This window comes from Lolium perenne, chromosome 5 (genome assembly GCF_019359855.2).
Source record: "Lolium perenne isolate Kyuss_39 chromosome 5, Kyuss_2.0, whole genome shotgun sequence".
NCBI classification, from domain to species: domain Eukaryota; kingdom Viridiplantae; phylum Streptophyta; class Magnoliopsida; order Poales; family Poaceae; genus Lolium; species Lolium perenne.
The window spans coordinates 89,324,436-89,345,651 of record NC_067248.2 but is presented as its reverse complement, the minus strand read 5'-3'; the positions used below and the strand labels follow the sequence as shown (position 1 = coordinate 89,345,651).

The 21,216-nt window shown below is 43.5% G+C and overlaps 1 protein-coding gene across 3 annotated transcripts; it reads right to left on the bottom strand.

Moving 5' to 3' along the window:
• Nucleotides 1–1,764: 1,764 nt before the first annotated feature.
• LOC127319566 (uncharacterized) lies at nucleotides 1,765–17,985 on the bottom strand. 3 transcript variants are annotated; one of them, XM_051349533.1, is made up of 9 exons: nucleotides 17,652–17,985; nucleotides 16,910–16,967; nucleotides 16,696–16,775; nucleotides 16,134–16,420; nucleotides 15,871–15,979; nucleotides 11,524–11,644; nucleotides 10,695–11,426; nucleotides 8,115–10,083; nucleotides 1,765–2,528 (listed from the first exon to the last, which is right to left on the bottom strand). In XM_051349533.1, exons 4-9 carry the CDS (start codon nucleotides 16,318–16,320, stop codon nucleotides 2,101–2,103), a joined length of 3,546 nt encoding a protein of 1,181 aa, XP_051205493.1. In that variant the 5' UTR covers nucleotides 16,321–16,420; nucleotides 16,696–16,775; nucleotides 16,910–16,967; nucleotides 17,652–17,985; the 3' UTR covers nucleotides 1,765–2,100. The 3 variants fall into 3 exon arrangements, with proteins under 3 accessions (XP_051205493.1, XP_071676027.1, XP_051205491.1); XM_071819926.1 differs by lacking the exon at nucleotides 16,910–16,967; XM_051349531.1 differs by lacking the exons at nucleotides 16,696–16,775; nucleotides 16,910–16,967.
• Between the last annotated feature and the right edge of the window lie 3,231 nt (nucleotides 17,986–21,216).

Genomic DNA, 21,216 nt, shown 5'->3' with positions numbered 1-21,216 from the left:
TAGTAAGGTTGAGAGGCCATTAAGCTCTCCGGTCCAAGTTGGACGTCTCGTGCAATAGGGTCTACGGTGGATTGTATCATGGTCAAGGGTTGCCGTTGAGTGATCGAAGACCATCTGAATACAAAAGGGTGGGTATGCGGGATCGCGGAGAAGGACAGTGATTGGATTGGATCTTATACTAGGCCTCACACCAAGTGTGGACGGGAAAGATCGCCCGGTTGGCAACACAGATAAGGTTTCTTATTGGTAAAGTAACACATTTGTGCAGAGTGTATTGAATTGTGACCTATCACTCCTTGTTTAGGAAAGGAACTACGAACACGGCAGGAAAGGAACTTCATGAAGTTCTGGTCAACCTATGAAGACTAACGGACATAGTTTTTCAGAGTAAAATGAACCTTTTGAAGAAATGATTACGAAAACTTGCATTTGCCTACGACTTTATGGTATGTGGCTGTAGCTAGTGCATGATACACCTATTTATATTATTGAACTTGCTGAGTACACTAATGTGGAACTCGAAGACAAAGGAGTCCACTGCAACAAGATGGAGAACCCAATCAATGAAGTCAATGAGTCAACTTCTACATCAACTAGGGTGGAAACCTAGACTAGCAATAGAAGCAAACCATTTCCCTAATCCTAGCACCTAAGTAGCTAGAGTTCTACCAGATTTCTTTAGCAAACCAAGTACCTCTAGAGCTAGAGTTAACCAAAAGTTAGTCTACGAGTTGTTCTTTTGGAGGTTTATTTGCAGTTTACCTCACTGTAAAGTAGGAGACTGTGTTGATCTTCTGTAAACAGTTCGTGTGTACTTCTATAGACATGCCTTGGACTCGCATATGTTTCTGTTGTACCACTCTAAGGGGTGTAATACTAGTGAAACGGTATTTCATTGGTGTTATGTTAACGCCTTGCGTACTACAACATGCAGTGGTATGTTGGGTCACCGCAACCCCCTCCCCCCCCCATACACACACACAATTAAACCTCCCTTCATGTCCATCTCCGACCGCACCACCACCCGGAACCCTAAGTCGCCTCACCTGCACACGAAACCCTAAGTCGCCTCACCTGCACATGAAACCCTAAGTTAAACCTCCCTTCATGTCCATCTCCGACCGCACCACCACCCGGAACCCTAAGTCGCCTCACCTGCACACGAGACCCTGAGGTTTTCTTCCTCACCTTCACCGGCAACGCCGTAGCTAGCCGCGTCGTCCCTATCTCCAGTGAGGTCCCGACCTTGCCTCCGCCAGGGACGCCATGCAGGGACGGAGACAAGGGGGGATGAGGGGGGGGGGGGGGGGGGCTTAGCCACCGCCATGGTTGGATTTTATGAAGAACACTACTCACTAGAACTGTAATTTCATGCTGGCTTAGCTTACTCTGTCCCCCTCATGAAGTTTACAGCACCATTTTGCCCCCCTCAAGGTCAAAAGCTGGCTCCGTCCCTAACGCCATGGCCAGCCGCGTCTTCCCAATCTCCGGCGAGTCCTCCGGTCGTCAATCTTCTTCCTCTCCGGTCACGAGGCGAGCATGGTGTACCAGCCGGTTGTGTTGGACGGGGTCTTTGTGCTCCTTCGTCTTCAGCTCGAGCCAGGAGATGGGTCTTGGCCTGGTTCGCTAATACAGTAGTCAAACTGGACGATCGGCAATAGACTCGTCTTCCTTTTACTTGTTAGCAGGCATCAATTTTGACCTTGTGGAATGATTCGGAAGTAACGCCAGGACGCACAGCAGGCAGTCGTGCTCCAGGTAGTGTGACTAAATCATAATGCATAACAAACCACGTGAATTGCATGAAAATATACTTTAAATACAGATATTTGATCTGGAATTTCACACTTCGGACAAACCGCAATGGACCTCATAACAAGCAGAAAATTTCACACAGAGGGCAAAAGGATATACAAAAGAATACGTAGCTCATAGTGCAATTCTGTTGCCTAAAAAACAGAAATGCACTATCCACGGAAAATAATCTAGAGAGACGTGTCTATCCGTCGCTAAGCAGGGCAGCCGTTCTTCAGTGGCAAGTCTCGCAGCTTGCGTGTGTATTCCCCATGTCCCTTTGGCACACAGGATGCCAGGAGTAACTCACATAATCACACAGTTGCACTTGGATTCCAACTTTGGAGGCTTCATATTATTGGATGACCTTACTAATTCGGAAGCAGAACTTACAGGTGAAGGATCTTTAGCAATTGCTTCATCTTCAACGGTTACCGCGATGGTCATTTCACCTTCCAACCTTTTCCTTTTAACCTTACGATTTGGCGTTCGTCTATAGGGCAGCTTAAGGAAACAATCGTCATTTGGAATCGACTTCCCTACGATGGTAACCATTGGCTGAGTAGAGTCAACGTGTTGTGATTCCTGCTCATGCTCCAGTGCAATCGTTGCTGCCTTGTAGGCAAGGTCATGGACGATTGAACTACAGAAGAGAATTGTATCAGTAGCTTCTTCGAGCGTGAAGCACCTCCGAATTTGTTTCATCGACCCTTGTACTGTCTCAGGTGATTTTTCTACAAGGTAGTGAGAGAATGATTAGGTTAGATACATATACTCACTCATGTAAAACAAATACTTTCTGAATAACACAATCAGAGTCATAGGTTATGTCTAGCAGGAAACATGGTTGTGTGCAGGTAACTGCATCTAAACATTGGTATCATAAATGCAAGAGCATGTGCAAAATGTATCAAGCTTGTTTCGCTAATACTTCTAGTCGCTCATTACATCTTTTATGTACGGTAAAGAATACTGATTTTTTTTCTCAACAATTTATGTTATTCTGGTAAAGCAAAGAGTAATTTCCTAAATTATTTCCTGGAGCGTGAGCTGGGTTCAGGGGCGGGGGCACACGATGGCCGGCTGAGGGAGCTGGCACCTTCCCCGTGTGAGCTGGGCCAGGGCCCGAAGAAACTTAAGGCCACGTACTCCAAGGCGAAGAAGCCCAAAGCTGGGGTGATGCCGAGTTTTCCATGGAGAAAGCCAAGCGCCTAACGGCAGAAACGAATCTGGATTCAGGTGCGCAAAAGTTCACTGCACTTGATTCCTTCTCTGATGGTCAACCTCACTGATGTCTTAGAGGATAGCTGCTTAGTTTTTAGTCCGAGATGTGGGACTAAAAGCGAGATCCTAGACATTTTGAGGGCGAAAGAGTTGGCCTAGGCGGCCATTGCGGAGGCGGCCTTCCACAAGGAGGTTGAGGTGAGCCAATTGGCGTCAAGGGATGACCAACTGGACCTGGGTGGTACGGATGCAGGAGCGTCCTTACTCCTTACCGTCGCAGAATGCCTCCACTCCTACAAATCGAAGCAAGCCGACACGGGGATGCTCGAAACGGCCACTGCTATCGGCCCGTAAGGGCATACCAATGCACCGGGGTTAAATGAAGGGCCTTATTTGTAACATCTGGGGTTTCGGTGTCAGCGGCCGAAGATCCCAACTTAAGGATTACGCTAAGCAAGAGCGAGTTGACATGATTGGCCTACAGGAGACGATCAAACATGATTTCTCTATGGCAGAACTCCGCAACCTGGAATTTGGGGCCAATTCGTTTGGAATTGGTTACCGGCGGTCGGGTGCTCGGGAGGCCTACTGCTGGGTCCCGGGACGATTGTTTTGAGGTCAGGGAATAGAGGAACGGCTCCTTCCTCAGTGCTCTCATTCTACAACATAATTGCAACTTGAAATGGTGGTTCATCCTGGTCTATGGACCTGCCGACCACACTAGGACCAATGAGTCTTGGGAGAGCTCGAAGGGGAGGTCCTTGCGTGTCAATATCCGATCATCGTGGGAGGCGACTTCAATCTTCTTCGGACGGCAAATGACAAGAATAACACAAACCTGAATTGGCCGTGCATCCACAAATTTAACGATGTGATAGCAACAGCAATGTCTCTTCGGGAGGTCAGGGTAGGCCACTGGTTAGGGTAGGCCACTGAATTTTTTCTAAAAAAATGAGATTAATCTAACTTAATTAGGTTAGGTCTCTATTAGTTTTTTTTACCGGAGTCTAGAAAAAGTCAAGATGCAAAAGGTGTATCTTGAGACAACGAATTTGAAGGTTTCAATGTAACTTTATGTTTCTAAAAAACTCTCTAATTATGTGTTTTTATTTTATGTAATTTGTTTTACCGATGGTAGCTAATCAATAAAGCCATCCTATTTTTCTAAAAAAAATAACAAGGTAAAATGAAATAGAAGTAAGGAATTCGACATTTGACCGTGGTTTTAGGGTCATGTATTAGTTTCATTGTATATTTAGTATTACAATGGATTACGATCTTGTTTATCGCCCATTTTTCTTTTGCTAAAAAGTCATGTTTATGTGGTTAGTTTGTAAGGCAAGCTCGGTGCCTTGTGCTCGGGCATGTAAGTAGACCCATATGTTCTTGTGGGTTTCTATACATGGCTCACTTACACATACTAGACATGGTCCCTAAGCTCCATACACTAAACATCTTGGAACCTAAACTTTAAAACTAAACAAAACTTTTATCTCAGCATAGTCAAAGCACTATGACACATGACGTGACGTGGACCAACACCTCGCAATGCGAATATGGATAGAAAAATATGAGAAAAAACTACAAATGAAAACTAGAAAGTGGAAGATAAAATAGCTTGAAATGGAAATATTAGTAATATAAGGTGAAAGAAGAAAAGGATTCCGAAATTGTATGAGAAGGAATTCATGAAAACTCTAATATAACTTGCAAAAACATTTCTAAAATAATAACACATATCTTTTGTTGTTCTACCTTTTTTTGTGTTTTCTCGAGTTCACATTTACTGAAATACTGGTACTTGTAATTTCACGTTTATAAGTTGCAGCTTTCTTAAATTATATTGGTTTGATGTTTTATTTATTATTTTTAAAATAAATCTTATGTTTCCAAATAAATATATTTCACTATTCTTCTCGAGTATATTTTGTATTTATTGATATTTATTTTTATAATCATTTGTGTTGACTGAGCTAGCGCATGTGAGAAACTACCGGCGTGTCATTGATCATATTGTTTGACAACGATAATTTTTTTTGTTCAAGATGACCTATATTCTCATGGGACATGAAAATTTTCTGTTTGCTAAGTTCATTCTTTATGTTTTTGTAACATAAATCTATCTATTTTCTCGGGGTCTGTCTTATTTCTTCAGCTAGTGATCACTACTGGGTCGTTCTCACGGTAGTTTTAAGGATTCTGGTAGTACATTATATTCGACCACCAAAGAATGTATGTGCTACTAGGTATTCCATATTTGATGTATTCTCCATCATAAAAAAGATGTTGCAAATTTGTGTAAATTTAGATATATCTATACACAAATCGAGTCTAGATACATATAAATTTAGAAAATTCTGCGATATCATATTTGTGATGGAGGTATTATAATATTGGTGCTACATACTTCCTCTATTCCATACTACCCCCACTCCATAAAATAAGGTATATATTTTTAGTCAAAAGTGAAAGCATAATAAATTTGACCAAATATATATACAAAAAAATAAATATGTGATAGATCCAGTAGTGTAGATGTTCATATTTTTGTCTTTAAACTTATTCAAACTTAAATCATGTTGACTTTTGAGCAAATTCATATGGCTTGTTTTATGAAATGGAGGCACTCCCTCCATACCGGTTTATTAAGCTCCTAATGAGTTGCATGGCAGCCAAGGCAAGCTCTATAGGTGGAGGAAAATAGCATCTCAAGCTCTAAATCCTCATTCTCTATTGTTAAATGTGACAATTAATAAACGAAGACTAATAGTACATGCAAGTGCATGTATAGGCCAATTTGAGTTTTAAATGGAGAAGATGCATCAATGTGAGCAATTGCAAATGAGAGGGCCACAATGGGTATTAACTTGCCCTAATTAATGTTGATTTGAGTCTAACTCTGAGGTATTTTCCTAATTTCACTAGGAGCCCAGTAGACCAGTATGAAGTAGTATTAATTATTGCAGATTTGTAATATATCTAAAGCATTTCAGTGTGTAAATGTATACAAATCTAGACATTTAATATGAAACGGAGGTAGTAATTCACTAACACTAGTCACAATGGGAAGTATCATAGACTAGTATCATGCATATTACTAGTTTATGATACAACACCCTACAATGCATTGTATCATGGCTTAGTATCATAGCTCCATCATATTTAATGTTTTGGAGAATCTCAATGCAAATATGTGTACATAATGTGTTTGCCACTAAAATTTCTAGTTTTACGTGCTATGATATGGTATCTACCTATGATACTAGTTTCACCTCTCTCCTCATTAATTGATGTGCCACATAAGATTTTTGCCTACATGGCATGCATGATACTACCTATGATACTCCCATTGTGGCTAGTCTAAGGCTGGTCATAGTGCATAGTATCATATAGTAGTATCATGCATATCGGCATATGATACTTGTCTATCACTATAGCGGGTGGTATTATAGAGTAGTATCATAATCTTCTAAATTTATTGATAGCGGGTGGTATTATAGAGTAGTATCATAATCTTCTAAATTTATTGTTTTGTAGAATCCCAATACAGTATCCACCTATGTTACTCTAAGGTTATCTCTCCTCCTTAATTAGATGCCACATCAGCATTTTTGTAGGCCCAAGAGCATCTCTAGTCGCGTCCCTCAAAGAGATTTGGGGCGCGCCGGACAAAAAAACGTTCCCAGCCGCGTCCCCCAAAGCCTCTTTTTGTCTGGCACGGCCCGATACGGTGTCCGGCGCCCCGAGCCCGTCCCTGCTACACAGGGGACGCTCCGGGGACGCCGGACACAATGAAAAGTGCAACACACCCGCTCAGTTCCCTCACATCGCTCACTAGGATCGGCTCCGACCATACTCCCCTGCTCCTTAATATCACCAAACCCTAATAAGTCTTGTAGGCGCAATCTCAACCTTCATCGCTCCGCTGAGATTGAGGGAGGGTGATAAACTGTATATAGCTTAACTACCGTATATACCGTGTATATGTATTTGTACCCCTTGTACCCTATTGTACACCATATGTAAAGAGCTACAGCCGCCCTACCAAACTACTCCCCCTCGGATGGCAAGTGTGCGCTGTGTGGGGATCTTGAGGATTGTAACCATATCTTCTTTAGTTGCCCACTTGCTAGATTCATGTGGGTTAGGGTTAGAAAACCCCTACACTGTATGTAGAACCCAGCAGGGGCTGGGGAGTTCTTGGCGATTTCACAGTGGCTAACTGGCAAAATTCAGTAGACTCGTTTGGTTTACCTTTGCGGTGCTTTGTTGGTCCCTCTGGAACATTAGGAACAAACTAACAACTGAAGGTACTTTGATTGCCAGACCAGCTTGACGCGCTTTACAAAATTCTTATTTACATGCAGCAATGGTGGATGTTGGTCAGAGTGAGGGATAGAGACCTTCTGGAGGCGGCGATGAGGGAGATCAGGCGTCTTCACTCCACCTTATCAACTTGAGTTCATCGCCATTGCCTAGCTCAGTTTTGCTGCTCCATGTTGAGCCATTTGTATCGATGTACTGTGCTATGAGCCTAGTCGATTTCTGGAGTGCGTGTGTGGGTCTGGGGTGACCGACCTATGCTGAACAAGAACCTTATTTGTGTTGTGTTGTACTCTGCCGTGTTGTGGCTTTATTAAGTTAAAGCTAGGCCGCTGGCCTTAAGTTTAAAATAGTAATCAAATCCAACAAAAAACATTCTTGAATAGTACCTCTGTTCAGAAATAAGATGTTTTAGGAAAGGCAGCAGCCAAAAATTTCGTTGATTAGGTTGCAATGGTGCCAATTAGATATTCCATGAAATAATTTCATAATACAATATTTATATCTTTTCGTAGCATAAGTAACCGTCAACCTTGCACACCAGAGACCATGCTCATGTCTAAAGTGTAGCACATGTACAGGCAGAGGTAGTATAGCACCAGCTACTTCAGGACAACTAGAAGTGATTCTCTGAAGGACTGGCTAAAATGATTCTCAGAAAGATGAGAGGTGACACACAAACGATGCATAAAGGATAAACATGAGTTCTGAGAAAAGTTTGTTTTTGGAACTTGATTAAGTTAAATAAAAATTAGAACAGTGCAAATACATACCATCAGTGGGAAGTTCCATTATGCTAGTTCCTGTTCTAGAAACCAACACATCTTCCTCCGAGATGGCAGACACACAACAATCATCCAAGATGTGTTCCTCAACTGAAGCCTGCACTGCTGCTTCAGACTGCATTAGAAGATTGTCAAAGTTTTCAACTGGATCTGGAGTGCCAACTAAACAGCACTGAGTGGCATCAGAAGTATCTTCTTCTGGTTTTAGCAAGGAACTTTCCTCGGCAGCTGAAGACTCTTGGACATCACTTGGCATTTCCGTATCGGAGTAACACATACTAGTGCTGGAATGATCATTGCCAGCCATCCTGCCCATACGATTATGACTTATTGCCTCTGCTGTCTCACTCAATCTACCAAAGCTCGAGGAGTTCACGTCAACAAGGATGTCATCATTGACAATAGGCCGTGCAGCAGAGGAACACTCCATAGCACTTGACAAAGCATCCTTACTATAACCATCTTCTTCAGTAGAAACCACGGTTCTTGAAGCACTGCTTTCCAAAGTGTCAATTCGGGAACAAGTGTCCTCAATTGCATAACTCTGATGGCAAAGTGAAGCTGAAGAACCACTAATTGACATATCTGACACTGAAGCAATGCTTTGACGACTCATGGTACTGCTTAGTTGAACCTTCTCAAAGTCACCCTTCTTACCACTCCTAAGGCGCTCAAAGCGTCCATCTGATTGCCTTGAAGACCCTAGATCAATGGAAGAAGAAGCTGAAGAGCTGTCCCGTCCAAAGCTACGCTTCATCATATTTATACTATCTCTAGTATAATATGGTTCAGAACAAACAATATTTGTAGAAGCCATGGCCCTCCCCCCTTCCATGACCGGCCATTTGTTGCTGCTTGACTTCTGGTGTAGGAGTACTGATATCCCAGTGCCTTCAGTACTTTCAACCTCAGGGCTCGGATGTTCAGTTATCCCCAGTTGATGGGAATTATCAGATACAGCTTCATTACGTTGGCAGTCTAACTCATTAAGGCATCGGGGTAATCCATGATTGCAGTTGTCCATTTGGTCTCCGTAATGGTCATGCTCCACTGATGTTGGTTCTGTTTGTTGATGGTCCCTTACACTAGATCGACTAGATGAAATATCATCACCATTTTCCAGTAAGGAGTCAGATACAAGATATGGCATCATATTTGCCTCATGATTCAGTACCTCCTGCCCCAGCAGCATGTCCTCATCCGTATCCACCATCAACTGACTTGAAGGACATTTTTCCTTACAATCAGCTAGAGGTTCATTGTTCACTGTTTGATGATCAAGAGATGCTTGTTTGTTGTAGTCTACACTATCTGGGGCTATAGGAGGTTCAGATTCAACGCAAAGCCTGGACTTTGCAATTTTATCATCATGTTGGCATACTTCTTCTGAAGTCCATAACATAAGGTCTGTGGAAAATCCTCCAAGCTTTGAAGCACATTCTTCACAACAGTCACCCTTTTCATCCAAATCCGTCGCATTGAAAAACTTCCCACACCTACTGCAAGTAGCCATTTCACCACGTAAAACCTGAGAACTATTTATTCCATTATATGCCATTTGATTAGCTGACCTATTTCTTTCCATGTCAAAGCCCTTTTTGTCACTTTTGAAGTGTTCCACTGGGAGAGGCGAATCATTTACATATTTTGCACTCATGTCGTAACTGGTTTCTTCATTCAACTCATCCAATTTATCGAACATAAATATGTCCTCGTGAACTCGAAAGCCATCATCTGCTTCCCATTCACCAATCAGATCTTGTTGCTCTTGGTCACTGTCAATGTGATGGCTAAAAGTGGCACCATGCTCAGAGCTTGCATTACTGCTAGTCGTCACAGAGGAATTGTGTGAGAACAGAGGCTTGTGGACATTATTTATTTTGCTAGCACCAAATGTGGTGGCAGGGACACTTGATAGAAGTGGCCGGAACCTATCTCGAGGAGCTTTCCGATGATCCTAGAAAATTAAGAAGACATGTATCATCTTAGTTGCAATTTAAGGAAAATTTAGAACACTAACGAGTAATAAGGTCTCAACTTGCAGTACAAGCACATGGGCCGGATCATGCAAATAAACTATGCAACAGCCAAGGAGTAAATATGTTTAGCACAAGAAGCTATGCTTATTTGGTGAACAAGGGATAGGAGATTTCAGGAATTAAGCAGTTTAGCCATAAAAACAGGTATGAGAACCCAAGTAACTGGAACATTTGCCAACCAAACATTTAGAATGAAAAAAAATGTTTTCCTTTTAAGCTACTCTCTGACTGTTAAATCACAACTGCATCCATCCAAAGCATTTCACCACCAAATGATGCAACAGTTGCTTTCTTGCCAAAGTATAACAAATTGTTTCTATGGAAGTCCCTTTCTTGCAATAAGAAGCTGCAGCGGTTAAGAAGCAAAAGGGACTAGAACCAGGATACTGAGTAACTCATTGAATAAATTGTTAAATATGCAAATCATTCAAATTTATAAACTGGTTTTTGTGATTGAATACAAAGGGCAGTTGTATAAGTCGAGTGGAAATAATCCATCATCCTAACGAAAAAACAGGGCAACACTTACCATCAACCAAACTGCAGAATCAAATGACCGCTTTGGGGCTGAACTAGGGGAGAAATTCTTGGACGTCTTTTTTGATGATGCTATAGTTCTTGTCTTCATCACTGCCAAGCTCTTTTTTACAGCTGGGCAGCTGGAATAGCCAACTGATGTAGACTGAATAGAGTCCAGATCATCTTCACCAGAAGATGTTGCAGAAGCTTTGCTGTGCATGCTCAATCGATCTCTTTCAACGCTATGTGATGAACTAGCTCTTCTAGTTGGAGTAGGAGACATTGATTGCCTTCTACCTCTTGAACCCGTATCAAGTCCACTGAAATATGTAGGGGATCCACCCCTTGAGCGGGATACTGGACGATCTGGTAGAGATGTACGAAGGTTCGGAGGCACATCAGACGAGAAACAAGGATCATTGGACTGCCATCCTTGAGGTTTAGGAGAAGATCTGTGATTAGTTTTAACTGGAGAAGCTCCCCTTGCTCCATTTAATGCTAGGCCGCTTGAACCAGTACTCATCCTCCTAGAGACTGGACTTGGAGACCTTCGGGCAGATGCTAATATCTTAGCAGCTGGAGGAGTTGAAGGTCTTTGCGATGGAGTTGGTAGTTGAAGCGAAAGTGGTTGGCTAGCGCGAGAAGTTGAATTAGGTGACATTGTCCTTGGGATGGAGCGTGGAGACAGGCTAAGCCTACTTGGGCTTGCACTGCTTCTACTGGACCTTTGTGCATTATCCATCTGTGTATGACCAATAAACAATAAAACTGGTAGGTAATTATTGCAAGCTCACACTTATAATTACTGGGCAAAAACAATGCTAGATAGAACAACTCACCGTGGATGACCTCGAAATGTGCATGGACTTACTCTGAGCTCTGCCCCTGGAAGCATGGCCGGCAGACTGTCCTTCGTCATCCAGTGAGCGGAAAAGTGGAGTCTCTGGAGGAGTCAACAGCCTGTTGATTGAAAAGATAGAAGGTGATCAAGTCATTTAGACACACAAGATTTATATGTTCCATTACAGTGAGTGTGCAAGAAGTATGATCTGAGCCAAGGATGTATAAAGTAATCAAAACTGGTGTACAAAGCGTGACAGCAACATATCACGCTCAGTCATTATATGCTCTTAACACGAAAGCAGGAGTAACTCACAAAAGTAATATAAGTTGGGACAGGACATTCTTAACATGCTTTAAACACAAAAGTAATATTATGAGCTTAGCTTGTCATTTTGCAATGCTCCATCTTACTACTGCAGTAAACAATGACGATCATTCACGCCTTCAGTAAATAACTCACAACTAAATGGGAATCAGTGAATGGACTATTTAGTTATTTACGGACATGGGTGCTCCAGTAACTATTACGAAGACATGCAAACCAAGAAAGAACTGTATTAAACTATTAATTATACAAATTTCTCATTCAAACATTCATCAAAAACGTTAATCATTAATTATAACTTCTATATTCAGTCTCCACGTGTAACATTTGACTTGCATACATTTACAGGATGATCAAGTGGGCATTTTTCTTCAGAAGTTTGTCGTTGACAACCTTGTGAGCCGTCATAAGAACTGGGCGATAACCCAGTGGTGGAGGCGCAATGCCGCCTCGGTGTTGACCGGGGTTTGAACCTTGTGGGGCGGATTATATCTCACCGATTTATTTCACGGGGCAAATAAACCAGCGTATCTTGTTGTCTTCTCGAGCAACAATAAAGAAAACAGATGTATCTAGACGCATTTTAGTTGTAGATACATCCGTATCTAAAAAAGTTGGGTCGCTTATTTTGGGAGGGAGGGAGTGGAATAGACTGACATTTGACCCACACCACCCAAAAGCCTTAGATTATGAGATTATGTTGATGTGAAACCACTAAAGTTACACCATTCATATTTTTATTTGAAGTTACGGCAAGTCTAAATATCTTAGAATAAGGGAAAATTTTAAATTGACTTTAGTTGTTGTGACAACACATTATTTTAAGTGGTCAAACTGATATATGAAAGAGATGAGGAACAATACAGCAGTGCATGAAATTTACATGACTAATTAGAGTCCAAAACAACTTTACAAAAGAATAAATCACATACGCCCATGACAATAGTAAAATATTTCTTCATTGAGAACTTTTAGACACTTATAATTGAAAATGCCCCTCATGTTGATCAAGTATAAGATGCTAAGACAACTGAATAAGAGGTTTTAAAAATGTTCTCACCATTTTCTTCAATTGACTAATGAATAAGAATACCATGTTATCTTGAAGCAACATAATAATTACATGACACAAACTCACAATAAAACAAAAATGAAAAAAACTGATTTATTATTACAAAGCTTGTAGCTCATTGAAGCCATTATACGTTGCGTACTGATACCAACCTTAAATTATACCAAGACATGGCACCAAGGACAAATTTACGCTCAACAGAACAGAGGCTAAGGAGTTCATCATGACGATACTAATCTCATATACTAGACCACCTAATTCACACAAGTATTCCACATCTACAGACTGCAACTGCATAACTAACAAGGCTGAAAATATGGGTAGCTAATTAATCTTGTCACGGTTAGTAGTCTAGTTTACTGGAGAGAATCCAGGAACAAAGCAAGTGAAGAGATAGCTAGTTAGTTGCATGCGTCAGTTGTTAGCTGTGCATGGGCAAGTGTTGGCCAGGTCATGTGTTAGTGGCCAAGGTTAGTGGGTGAGTTTGCTTTTTTTCCAAACGGGGAAGCCCCGGCCTCTGCATCAATCGATGCATACGCCTTTTATTTAGATTTTATTCAACAAAGGTCTGCCAAAAGCATACATCACAGCTGCCAAAAGCATACATCACAAAACCCGAAACCACCACTCGACGCCTACAAACCCAGCAATGGGTGAAGAAACATGCCATTAGGGTCTCATGCCCTAAAGAACACCAACAAACACCCCACCAGCTAATTACCGGGGTATCACTGAGTTACCCTATAGCGAAACAGGAGCACCCACCAGCAGACCCTCGGTGAGCGCCTCATGGCCTCGCTTCAGAAGCCGTCACCGCCATCAAATCACTAGTCCATCTTCAGGGCATAGATCCGCATAGCCCTTGCCAGAACTGTTGTCGACGTTGCCACGGCGCCCGACAGCGCCTCCACCCTGTGTGCATTCATCGACGCGCGGCCGTCGCCGAGACCTCGCTGCGCCATGCCGCCAAGACTCGTTGCTGTTGATGCGGGAGATGCAACACCGCTCAGCCGCCACCGGATACACCCACTGGTCCCCCTGACCAATGCACAACTCCAAGAATGATGCCGCCAAGAGGGAAATGACGTAGGAGCGCCGCCATCATCTGATCCACGGATCTAGGGTTTCCCCCGGAGTTAGCAGAAATGCAGAATGAAGTGTTGAACTTCACCTCGACGGTGCCTTCATGAAGGGATGGCGCACAGGCGTCACCATCGCCGGCTCTGGCATAGCCAAGAGCAGGGATTTCTGACGGATCAGCCCCACGAACCTCCATCCATGCATCGGGCCAATCACCTAGAGAGCGTTGGATGGTGGGGATCCAGCCATTCGGCGCCTGGCCAACCGTCGACACCTCCACGATGCCCAGCAACCGGCATGAGTTTGTTAGTGATTACTTACTACGTGGCGTTAGTGGCCGAGCATGGCAGTTGGGTTGTACATATGTGAGTCATATTTAAGGATGCAAGAGCATCTCTAACAGAGCCCGTAAAAGTGCAAACCGAAAAATTCGAGTTGAGTCTTCTAAAAACGTGTTTACGGTCGCAAAACGGCTGGCGCAGACCTGTAAACTAAAACTGAAAAACGGAATATTCGGAAAGTCATCATCTTCTTCACAAGAACTGTCTCCCTGCGGGGCCGCCGCCCGCGCCCCAGCACCCACCGCCACCTAGCTAGCAAGCTTAATCGGAATAGTAGCACCACCCAGCTAGCTAGCTATGGAATCGATTGGATATTTGTGAATCCATCAGGAGATGATTAGCACCAAATAGTTAGAGCTAGGCTCCCATGTAAAACTAGCTCGCGTGCGTCGCGCCGCTCGCTAGAATCTGCATGTGTACGCATTCCCTGTGCTACTCCCTAACCCTAACCCTAACCCTAACCAAATAGTTAGAGCTAGCTAGTTCCCATGTAAGACTAGCTTGCGTGCACTGCACCGCTCGCCGGAATTAGTCTATATCGAGAAGATTCGCCGGGATCTCTGTTCTGCGCCACTTTCAACCTGAACCCGTAAATCGGCCGGAAAAATACGGTTCCGGCGTAATTTATGGGCTCTGTTAGAGTTGCTCTAAGGATGTTTTGGCAATGAGGAGAGGAAAATGAGAGCATGTGCCCTCACCAGGAGCAAAAGGCAAAGCTAGTTCCTTGGTGAAGTGTATGTATGTGTGAGTTTCTTACATGGCTTGTGAGACAAGTGTGTGGGTTGTATGAAACAAACAGTGTGTAGTTAGAGGTAGAGAAGAGAGAAGAGGGGCTGCATGTGGCAGCTCCAACAAATACCCACTGCTCATCGAATTTGAGCACAAGACCGATGATTATTCTTCATTTAAGTTACAACAGCTAGTTATTAAGACACTGAACACAAAGTGTGAATAGTGTGAACCCGTAATTGCAACTTAATTTATATTAGTTCCCTTGTAATGTGCACATCCAGCTATGGGCCGAATCATGTGACGCAAGGGGTAGCAGCTTTACCCTATCTCTCTTACTATCAATATTCGTTTTAGCTTTTAGCCAATCTTCTTGAATTAAGATTAAGATGGTTAAACAGCACAAGTACGGCCATGTTCAAGAACGTATTCGTCCATGCAGATGGCAAACCAAGCAATGAAGCAGCCAATCTTCCAAATATATCTCTTCCTTTGTTGCACACATTCCATTTGCTCCTGCTGAAACCAACAGCCTTCTCTACCCAGCTGATATGTGTATACCATCATAGATGACTGTGTGCACCTTCCCCCATGAGTTGTATCTCTTCTACTACCCCGAGGAACTAAGGTTCCTTACTAAACAAAACTCCACAATGGATATTAAGTATAGTATACTGTAAATAAGACAAACATCGCAAAAGATGTATGCCAGATAGCAGAACATATAAAGCAGAAGATGTTCATAACCAACACATGAAACAAAAACATAGCAACATGTGATATTAAGTGTCCATACCACTCATAATCATTTTTATCACCATCCACCTTAAGCAAATCATGGCTACTTTCTCCTCGTACTGGGACGTTGATACCAAGCTTAACATCTGGGAAGAAGCTCAATTTTGCTGATATACATGAACAAAAAAAAAGTAAGTACTAGTAGCGCCTCAACGTTAACACAAGGGAATTCACAAAAGTAAAAAAAATGTAAACAAAAGGATATCACAGAAATACAACATAGATGACTGTATAAAGGAGGAGGGCATCTATGAGCATTACAGATGGATTCATCAAAATCCTCAGATGGCTCCAGTAAGAAGTTTTCAATCTCAGTTTTCTGCATATCAGTGAATAATGTAAGATCATCATCTTTCGCTTTAGCAGGCAGTGCATTCCCGAAACTATTGACCCTCTTGTGAGAGGTCTCATTTGAAGGAGATCTCCTCCGCGAGGGTGAAGGTGGCATTGTTTATGGCCACTTAATTTCTCCAAGTGCTTATGTGCTTCTGAGACATCGGGCTGAAATCATAGCCGTCCAAATTACTTCAGCAAGCAACTATCACGAGCTGCAATATAAAACAATGTTATTCAATAACTGGACAAACCAAAAATGCACCAGAACAGAAGGGGGAATAGTAGCCATGAAAGAAGTTATACTGGCATAGGACAAGAAATCGGCAAAAAGAAAAACGACTTGTCGATTTCATCATGAATGTCAAAAAATAAACAATCCATCACACAGCCAAATGAAACTATCCAACCAATTGAACCAACAAAGCCATCATGCTACAAAGAGAACGGGCGAACTAAAAAGGTAATGAAAGCACCCAAAAAGTTGAACCTGCATTTTCTCCCACTCAAGTATCAAAATTGCCCAATCGTCACATCTATGGATGAATCACTTTGGTATCTAAAGCACACCTGTTGCATGTAACAAATGAACAAACAATAAACGTACCAAACCAGGCAATGTAGTTACTTCTTACTCAAAGCATCATATGAATAAAGTATCCAATTGAACTATACAAAACATACATATTCAAAATTTTACATACCCTACATTCCATAGCTTGAACATGTGGTATACCGAACTAAGCCAGATAACAGAACAAGCTGACGAAACATGGCAACAACACAATCAGTTTTTAGTCAAATTCAGACAACAGTGAATCGAGAAGGAAAATTTTAACCGCAATTCAACCGCTTGGCAGCGCTCATCACCTAAACATGAAACTGAATCAAGCCATGAAACATAAAGATTCTTAGATAACAACACGTGAAAACAAAAAAAAACCCAGATAACAAATTATCCCGGACGACCAGCACTTAAATCAACAAGGAGTAGAAGCTAGAGATCGATGCCAAAGAGAGTAAACATCAACAGAATCCAAAACCATATAAAACGAAAGTTCAACTCAAAGACTAGAGTCGTTTCCATAACCACAAATTCCGTCGACCTGAGCACGGGAACCACAGCAGCAAGAAATCATCGACAATAATTATCTAAAATCTCGCCACATTTCACAGCTAAAACCACCGAATTGGATAAGATCAACGAAAAAAAAAACAATAATCATCAAAAGGCCACCAATTATTGATAAATCTTACCCTCATCCCCCGCATTCCACCCTGACCCAACCAACCACGCACACCAAAAACCAAATTCAAGAACCAAATCAACGAAACCAACGCACCAGGGAGAAGAACAAACAGCAGCAGCTCGAATCACCACTCCACTCCACCCAGCCACATTCCAGCACCTGCGGCCTGAATCGGCGGTCCCTGAACCCAGCTCACCAGTCTCGTCGTCCCCTGATCTCCCAGTCGCAAGCGCGAGCTCCGAGGCAGATCCGAGCGCAGCCCCGGCGGACCCCACCGCGGGGGAATGGATGAGAATTCTAGGGTTTGCCCTGTTCTTCCTCCTCCTTACCACCTCGAGCTCTTCTCGCTGCTCCTCTTGCTCTCCCTCGGCTATTCCTTTCCCTTTTGGGTTCGTTGTGCTGCGCTGTATTGCTGCGGGGAGAAGCAAGCTTTGCTTCGGTTGCTGCTGCTGTCTGCGTCGTGCGCTCGCGGGAGGAGTTGGGCTGGAGAAGAATTGGGTTTTTCCCCCTTTTTTTGTTCTTCCTTTTCCTTTTTTTTTGGTTTTGTATGTAGGGGCACTGATGATTTCTTTAGAAGAGAAATAAACAAGGAAAGCAGGATTAGTTGAGGATTAGGATGGTGAGATGAGATGGGCGCAGGTTACATGTTTGCCCCTTGAAAGGACTCCAAACTTCAGTGCTAGGACTTCTATTGTGGATATGTATTTGCTTTCCAGATTATATATAGTAGTCGACCTTGTTTTGGGTTTCTAGCGAGGTCGCGTCCCTTGCCGGTCGATCCTCATCGCACGGCCCGCATGCGACTCGCGGCAACTGCAGCAATGTCTGGCTGAAAGAGAACACATGTCGCTGCTCGTTCTCCATTTTCCTTGGATCGATTCCTCTCCCACACAACTCCTTCGGAGATCCCGTACCGTCGAGGAAAAATCAGGGAGCTCTTCCACGCGACGTGGCTCCGCTTGTCGCTCCTCCTTCCCTTAGCTACATGTTGTACCACGCGGTGGTCTCGCTCGCCGCCATGGTTGGCTGATGCGAGCTCACATTGTCTTCCTCGACTTTCCTCGCGCAGCCGCCGCTGCTTTCTGAAGGGGATGGCGAAGGCGAATCGTGGGGGTGTAGATGGAGAGCTCCCAGTCGACGTAGTGTCCCCTTGCAAGTCTTCATCACTGACATCTACATCCTCCCATCAGCATCATCATCGTTGGGAGAGATCCAGGTGGCGCTGGCGGCAACGACGGCATTCCCGTGGCGGAAGCGGCAGCTCTCCCGCGGCGAAGGCTACTTCCCCCCACGGCGACGGCTGCACCCCGACGTCTCTATTACCCAAGATTCCATCTACATCTCCGAATTCCAGCTACATCCCTCGTGGTTCCTGCTATATCCCCTCCAAGGTGATCATTGTCTGTACACGAATCTCTTGATCTAGCTGTTTTGCTTAAATTTTGTATGCATTCTAGAGTTCAATCTATCATGAACATGTGTTGTTTTTGTGTGTTTGGTTTATTTTTATTTGTCTGACTTTTCGATGTAACCCCTCCGTGGTGTATTCAGACGTGGAGCTTTATAAATGTCATGGGATTGGACTTTCTCAGTAGATGTATCTTGTATCTATGTAGACAGTGGTCGAGCTTTAATCGGGAGCGAGCTTCAGAGATTTCCTCCGTAGGTCCGCGCTGTCGCAAGGAGGCGCTCTCGCAGGCGGAGGATGCATACTTGGCAGGGCCGCCAACATCCTCTGCATGGTCGGCTACATCCTTGGCGGGGCCAAAAACATCCTCCGCGTGGTCGGCTACATCCTTGACGGGGCCGAAAACATCCTTCGCGTGGTCGGCTACATCCTCACACACACCGTCCCCGCATCTCTCTCTTCGTCTCTATCTCTCGTGTAGTCGGATATTTTGTCGAATCGCTAGTCGTATTGTCGAGTCCCTGGCTACATCGGTGCTACCAGTAACATCCTCATGTCGCCAACTACATCGTTTTGTCTCGCGACCACATCGTCATGTCGCTGATTACTTCGTCATGCCACCGGCTAGATCCTTCTGATGACCCACAAGTATAGGGGATCGCAACAGTCTTCGAGGGAAGTAAAACCCAAATTTATTGATTGGACACAAGGGGAGGTAAAGAATACTTATAAGCCTTAACAGCGGAGTTGTCAATTCAGTTGCACCTGGAAAAGCACTAGTAACAAGGGTGATGTGGAAGCAGCAGTAATATGAGAGCAATGGCAATAGTAACACAGCAGCAATAGCACAGAGGAGATGGCAGTGGAAAATATTCCAGTGCGTAGTTGGTTGTAGAGCAATGATGATGACAGAAGGACCGGGGTTCCTAGCTATCTACACTAGTGGTAACTCTCCAAATAACATGTGTTGGGTGAACAAATTACAGTTAGGCAATTGATAATTGTGAGGGCATGACAATGCATGCTATGATAAGATGAAGGTTATTGTAGTATTTAATTGGGCATTACAACATAATACATAGATTGTAATCCAACTGCGTCTATGTCTAATAATCCACCTTCAGGTTATCATCCGAACCTCTTTCAGTATTAAGTTGCAAGCAACAGACTACCGCATTAAGCAATGTGTGTAAAGTAAACAATAGAATCATCCTTAGACAAAACATTGTTGTTTTCTCCCTAGTAGCAACAGCACATCTACAATCTTAGATGTTAAATGTCACTCTTCCAGAAAACTAGAGGCATGAACCCACTATCGAGCATAAATACTCCCTCTTGGAGATACATGCAACTACTTGATGAAGGTAACTACAAGTACTGAAGAGCATGCAAGATCTTAAATAACAGTAGTATGATAATATGATGAACAATCAGATCACAATTCCACAATTTATCGGATCCCAACAAACACAACACCGATTACATCATATGGATCTCAATCATGTAAGACAGCTCATGAGATCATTGTATTGAAGTACATAGGAGAAACATTACCAACTAGCTACAGCCGAGAACCCGTAGCCTACGGGGAACTACTCACGAGCCATCATGGAGTCGGAGTGGAGGTGGTGGAGTCGATGGAGATGGCTCTGGGGGTCTGATGCGCGTAGATGTACACGTCCGTTGGGAACCCCAAGAGGAAGGTATGATGCGCACAGCGGCAAGTTTTCCCTCAGAAAGAAACCAAGGTTATCGAACCAGTAGGAGCCAAGAAGCACGTGAAGGTTGTTGGTGGAGGAGTGTAGTGCGGTGATATGTCTCAAACGTATCTATAATTTCTTATGTTCCATGCTACTTTTATGACAATACTTGAATGTTTTATACATACTTTACAGCATTATTATACATTTTCCGGCACTAACCTATTAACAAGATGCCAAAGTGCCAGTTGCTGTTTTCTGCTGTTTTTGGTTTCAGAAATCCTAGTAAGGAAATATTCTCAGAATTGGACGAAATCAACGCCCAGGGGCCTATTTTTACACGAAGCTTCGAGAAGACCGAAAGGGAAAGGAAGTGGGGCCACGAGGGGGCCACACACCAGGGCGGCGCGGCCCAAGCCCTGGCCGCGCCGGCCTGTTGTGTGGGGCCCTCGCGTCGCCCCTTGACCTACCCTTCCGCCTACAAATAGCCTTCGTCGCGAAACCCCCTATACCGAGAGCCACGATACGGAAAACATTACTGAGAGGCCGCCGCCGCCAATCCCATCTCGGGGAATTCAGGAGATCGCCTCCGGCACCCTGCCGGAGAGGGGAATCATCACCGGAGGGGCTCTACATCATCATGCCCGTCTCCG

Excerpts from the sequence above, each read along its gene's own strand:
- LOC127319566 (XM_051349533.1), bottom strand. The coding sequence starts at position 16,320 with ATGCCACCTTCACCCTCGCGGAGGAGATCTCCTTCAAATGAGACCTCT. Across the intron at positions 10,084-10,694 it reads ATTCTGCAGTTTGGTTGATG|GATCATCGGAAAGCTCCTCG; the intron begins GTAAGTGTTGCC and ends TTAATTTTCTAG. Across the intron at positions 2,529-8,114 it reads AATGGAACTTCCCACTGATG|AAAAATCACCTGAGACAGTA; the intron begins GTATGTATTTGC and ends ACTACCTTGTAG.